At 47.8% G+C, this 6,000-nt stretch overlaps 1 protein-coding gene and 1 long non-coding RNA gene across 2 annotated transcripts in view; both read right to left on the minus strand.

The window, feature by feature from the left end:
- RETREG1 (reticulophagy regulator 1) overlaps positions 1-1,716 on the minus strand; it is a 64,774-nt gene extending 63,058 nt beyond the window's left edge. The window contains 3 exon segments of the mRNA XM_066186397.1: positions 1,097-1,494; positions 1,497-1,643; positions 1,645-1,716. Of these exon segments, the coding sequence (XP_066042494.1) occupies positions 1,097-1,494; positions 1,497-1,643; positions 1,645-1,716 (617 nt within the window).
- Positions 1,717-1,999: 283 nt separating this feature from the next.
- LOC136291380 (uncharacterized) lies at positions 2,000-3,589 on the minus strand. Its single transcript, XR_010721509.1, has 3 exons — positions 3,506-3,589; positions 3,018-3,107; positions 2,000-2,234 (listed from the first exon to the last, which is right to left on the minus strand). It is a non-coding gene; the product is annotated as an uncharacterized lncRNA (long non-coding RNA).
- Positions 3,590-6,000: the final 2,411 nt, after the last annotated feature.

Below are 6,000 nucleotides of genomic sequence, written 5' to 3' on the forward strand. Positions count from 1 at the left end.
TAGGGTTATAGAGAACCAAGAGGAGTTTGCTATTAATCAACTGCACTGATTGTTTACCTCTTATTCGCTTAAGAGGAAAGGAGGCAGTTCTAGCCACAGGAAACACTAGTCAGCTGTAAGAGCCTCTGCAGTATTATTAGACAGTGCACTAACTTATAAACAGCTCTACATGATCAAGCAGGCATACAACAACATTTCAGATCAGAAAGCAAAAATCATAGGCATTGGCAAAACCTAAGATCATGGGAAAGCCCTGAAGTTTCACATAGAAAGACAACTTTTTTTCCTAAAAAAATTAACAGAAGAGACATGACAAACACAACAATGAACACATCCCTATGTCAATCTCTGGGGTTTATACAACGAAACTGTCTCCGACTACAAAAAGCTTAGTCCAAAACGAGAACTGGTGCACTGCAGTAACATTCCGGCTGTGCCCACTTCACAGACTCCACGAAGTAGGCCACCAATCTGGAAAAGCACATATTCCCAAAGTGAACTCTAAAGTACCGGACCAGGGCATCGGCACAGCACTACCGATGGGCTCGGGCCCGATTTCAGCAGGTTTTAAAACTCTGAACAGAAATGTGGGCCCGCGGCTCATCTCGGCTGTGACAAATGCGAGTTCTCGGCGGGGTGTCCTGCAGCCGCCCTGCTCAGCTTCCATCTGAGACTCCTCCTCATCACCATCATCATCACGCATCATGCTGCGGGATATGGGGGAGAAGGTGTGTGTGTGTGTGTGCGTGTGTGCGAGGCTGGGAAGAACCCCACGGTGAAAGAACCCGGCCAAGCCGATGCCCTCAGCCCGAGGGCCATGGCCGGACCCGGAGCGGCGGCTGGGGGCAGGGAATGCCGTGGCGCAGGTGAAGCGAAAAGCGGCACCTTCCTACGCCGGGGGCGTGGGTCAGCTCCCCGCCAAGAGCGGTCGGGAGAGGAGGGCAGGGGGGCAAACGCTGCTGCCGGGGGCCAAGGGAAGCGCGGGGCGGGGGGAGGAGACGCCCGGTTCGGGCGGGGCGGTGCGGGCCGGGCGGGGGCTTTCCCATCCCGGGGGGCGGTCCCGGCCGCGGCGCCCACCCCGGCCCGGCTGGCTCACCAGAAGAGCAGGTTGGCGCAGACGAAGCTGCCCAGGCTGCGGAGGGGCCGCTCCCAGCTCAGCGCCGCCGCGATGCAGCAGCCCACGGCCAGCCCCGTCTCTCCCAGCACCGCCGCCGCCCCGGCCCCGCCTGACACCTCCGTCGGCTCCGTCTCCCCGGGCGCCGCCGCTCCGCGCTCCTGCGGGGCCTCCGCTTCGCGGGGCTGCGCGGGCACCGCCGCGCTCGCCATGGCTCGGTGCGGCCGCCGGGCTGCGGCTCGGCCGGGCGGAGCTGGAGCTGAGGCTGAGGCTGGGGCTGGGGCCGGGCGGGGGCGGCGGAGGCGGGCCCGGGGCGGAGCGCAGCGCTGCCCCCGCGTTACCCCGCTCCCGCCTCCGCGCAGGTGCCGCGGGGGCGGTGCCCGGCGGGCGGGGACGGGGCGGCCGCGGCGGCGGGCGGGGGAGGCGCCGGGAGCGGAGGGTGCGGGGCTGCCGCCCCTGGCGGAAGTTTCCCCGGGCTGCCGGAGAGACCGGCATGAGCATTCCGATTCCCTGCTGGGGAAAAGCTGGGAAACCCGGTTGCTTCCTAGATTTGGGAAGGTGAAGCCCACCGGAAGGTGTTGCCAGTGAGACTTATCCTCCATCTCCTCCTCGCGTATATGTGCCACAGCCAAGCACAGCTGGAGCACGTCCAGAGGAGGGCCGCCAAGTTGAAAAGGAGACTGGAGCACTTCCCCTGCGAAGACAGGTTGAGGAAGTCGGGGTTGTTCAGCTTGGACAAGAGGAGATTGTGTGCAGACCTCATAGCAAGCTTCCTGAATCTGAAGGGAGCCTGCAGGGAAGCTGGAGAGGGACTCTGTCGGGAGCTACAGTGATAGGACAAGGAGTAATGGGTTTAGATTGAAAGAGGGGAAATTTAGGTTAGACATTAAGAAGAAATTCTTTACTGTGCGGATGGGTAGACACTGGAAGAGGTTGCCCAGGGACGTTGTGGATTCCCCATCCCTGGCAGCATTCAAAGCCGGGCTGGATAAAGCCTTGAGCAGCTTGGTCTAGTGGGAGGTATCCCTGCCCATGGCAGGGGAGGTGAGACTAGATGATCTTTAAGGTCTATTCCAACTTCGTGACGTTCCATGATTCTATGATAAAATCCCCCAAAATCCTAAAAAAACAAATGGAAGTAAGTTGCTGTTGTCACAATGCTGGAAGCTTCTAAGACCACAACGGAGCCTATGGGAATTTGATGGCTTACATCTGCATCTTAAATATCCAAGAAACATACTTAAAATCTATACCATGCTGTCCTGTCATCTGCACTACTACCTAGCTGGCCAGCCCTAGGCTCCAGATGGAAGTGTGGCACTATGTTCGAGCTGGTGATGTGTGTAATAGCTGATGTGACTGCTGGGAATCTGAATTCTGGGGGGCATGCCTGGTGAGAATTGTCACTTGGGCATCTGTTGCTGAATAACAAGAGCCAAAAATTGGAATCGTTGAAGGTGTTTCACAGGATAAAGTGTGTAAAATAAAATATTTTTTTATTGCAAGAGCAAGAATAATAATTTTGAATTGGGATTTGACATCTGTTTCAAACTCGAGTTACCCCGTTAGAATGTTTTTTTTTTTGATGGGAAAAGGAGTCTCATTTGAAGGTCAACGTGTCTTTTTATTTTTTCTCTGAGATTAAAGAAGACAAAATTATGGCATTAAATTATAACATTGACTGTGGATTGCAAGTCTACTGTATGTTTTCCCCAAATAGCCTTGGAAAGGAGTTACTTTATTTTTCTTATTCCACATGCTCTCTCTAGCACCTGAGAGGAAACATTCAGAATGTTATTCTGCATAGGCAATTAACATTTTTCTAAAGGACATTTTAGTTTTATGCTAATTAGTGATATTTCTATGCTCTTATGTATAAAAACCCAGAGCCAGACAGACCTACCTGAATAATAAGCCCAGCTTAAACGTTGACTGAGTGCTGTCTCTGAAAGTCTGAGAGAGCAAAAGGTAAGAGACAGGCTCCTCTAGTAACCTGAAACACACATGGAAAAGAAAGCGAAGTAGTTGCAGCAAGGCTGGAGAAATACTTTGTTCTCTTGCTTTAGTTTTGTGCTGCTGAATAAAAATTTGTCCTAAAAAGGCTTGGTCAAAACTGGGTGTTCTCTGTGTGCTGGAAAGCAGGTATAGAAAGCTGTCTCCCACGTGTGCAAGCAGCTGCTCACAGTGAATGAGCACTCCTCCCACTGTCACTTGGGCATCTCATGCTTTCCTAGGCTGAGTAGTAGTGGTTTGCTTCCCTGGTTTTGACAGAGCCAGCAGAGGGAATCCTAACAGGAAATCTAAACAGTCCACAGGAGTAAAACCAGCCTTTTTGCAAGGAAAAGGAGGTAGAGAGATGGGCACAAATGAGAGAGTTTCTCCTATACTCACCCTTTTTACAGGTCACTGCAGGATGCCAAGCTGCTGCTCTAGTGAACACTGCCCAAAACTTGCGAAAACCATGCCCAGCTTAGCCAGTGGCAATTTGCTTTCCCTTGCTAGCATTCAGTTATTTCAGCAATGTGGGCGGTCCTGTCCAGCATCCAAATCTAGCTAAGTCCAAACAGTTAATAGGTAACCCTGGGAAGGAGTCAGATGTTGCTCATGCACTTTTAAAGTGACCATGGGATAATAAGACTCAGAAAGCACACTGGAATTAAAATGTTAAAATTTGGGTTTAACCAGCTGTAGGATAATGAGAATATAATCCCACTCCCCTAACGATTACAGCCATGGCAGGTTTGAGGCAATCCTCCCTTACCAATATTCCACTTCTTTTTTTAAACATTTGAGGATGACTGTATGTTCACCCTGCCCCAGATTCTTACTCTCTGTGACACTCCCTTCAGTCACTGTTCAAAAATTCCCCCCTCTCCTCAGAAAAGGGAAGATGGAATCTAGAAGTGGGGGGAGGATGAGGTGAGGTTTCAGTGGAAAGGATAAACTACAAATAAGGGAACTCTTTTGGATTTTGATTAAACTTGAATCCATTCTAGATTACTCCTCTGATTTCCTGTCATATACCATGAAGGATATGAACAGAAATTGATGGAAAGCTCTTCCCGAATAGGTTTTGTAATTTAGCTAATGGAAAAGAAGAATACTCGATGGATGCCAGTTCTCCTTTTTTCACTGTTGATTTTTCCTGAGCTTGGTTTATATGAATGATTTTACTGAAAGCACTCTGGTATAAACATTAATGTGAGAGAAGAAATGGATGCTTCATTCCCAGCCATTGAAAGTTCAGATGTCTTTTTCAGAAAAAAAAAAAAATAGTAGTAAATAGGTTTTCTGGCTTTGATCTTCCTGTACTTTGATGTTTTGCCTGCCAGGGTTTAAAAGGTTTGTGTGCAGTTTGAGTTTGGGATGGGAAAATCTAGGACTAGCAACCAATGAGCAGTTGAATGTGTGAGCTGTAATGCACATAATTAGGTTAGGGACTGCAGTCTGATGCTAGAGACTACAGTGTAAATGATGGATGAAAACCAAGGAGAAAGCTTTGTAAGTGGTTGTTTCAAAGGAGTTTACAAATGTAAAAGCATTCTAATGCTTCTGAAATATGTTTGAAAATGCTGATGTCATCATAGAGTAAGTATTGAATTCAGTTGAGGATTCCAATTCAAAATGGAATTAATTTCCCTCCTTTTTCTTTTTTGTTTAGACTTGTTTTCCATTCATTTCATCACAGGATCACAAACTAGGTTAGTTTGGAAGGAACGCCTGAAAGAAATTTGGTCTGACCTTTCTCCCCACATACACAGTACCCTGTTACTTGGCTGTGACATGTTGCTCTGTGTCATGCCAAGATTAGCTCTGATCATCTCTGAGGGCTAGAGATTCTGCAATGCACTCTGGGCAACTTCACAATGAACATTTGGCCACATTCATTGGGAAGAATATTTTCTTATTATCTATTCAAAATTTCTTATTTCACCCAGTTCCTCTAATCTGGTTCTGCACCTCATAGGGAAGGGCTCTGTCCCCATCCATTCTATAACCACCCATCAGGTACTCTGTAAGTAAATCCCTGTTAACCTCTGTCCTCCAGGGTGAGTGAACCTGATTCTCCCAGCCTTTCCTTCTATGCCATCAGCTGTGTGCCACTGACCTTCCAGGGACCCTCCAGATTCCTTCCAGTATGTCAGTGTCTGTCTTGTCTTAGGTTGTCCCAAACTGGACAAAATATTCTATATGTGGTCTCACAAATGGTAGAAGGAGGGGAAGAATTGCTTCCCTTCTACTATTAGTGACGTATAATTAGTGGAGGATTATTGACTCTTTGCCCAGTCATACCCATGGCACTTCCTTACTTTTCTCTGCTTTGAGGCTGAGGAATTGTGTCTTAGTCACAAGGTATGACTTTGAACATCCATCTACCTTTTTCCTGATTTTTTTTCAGTTCTATAACTGAAGTAAGATTTTTCAACAAGAAATAACTTTCTCATGTGGTTCTAGTCACATCGTCTCTGCATTTGTTTGAAGTGGGAGCAGATCGTAGATTTGAATAGTTTCAAAACACTGCGCATGGTTTGCTTTTGTAATAATTTCTAAGGACTGACTTTTTTTTTTTTTTCTGTAACTAATGAAATGTCACCATCTTGTCCCTAGGTGCTAATGTTCACCTCACAGCCTGTTGTATAGCTCATTCTGGTATTGGGCTTCCCCCCTCTCACCTCACCCACCTCACTTTATCTACTTGGAATTTATTTGCCATTTCATTGGACAACTATTCGGTTTTGTAAAGTCATACAAGTTTTTTTAGTCTGCCCTTATCCTGACTTTCCTGAATAACTTGATGTCTTCACTAAACACTAAGCTTGCTCTTCATCATTTTCCAGTTCACTGTTCAATAGGTTGAAGATCTTAGAGCCTCTCCCAAAGCTCAG

The sequence above is a fragment of the Chamaea fasciata genome, unplaced genomic scaffold, assembly GCF_029207755.1.
Source record: "Chamaea fasciata isolate MVZ Bird 193981 ecotype frontalis unplaced genomic scaffold, bChaFas1.0.hap1 SCAF_1, whole genome shotgun sequence".
In the NCBI taxonomy this organism is placed as follows: Eukaryota; Metazoa; Chordata; class Aves; order Passeriformes; family Sylviidae; genus Chamaea; species Chamaea fasciata.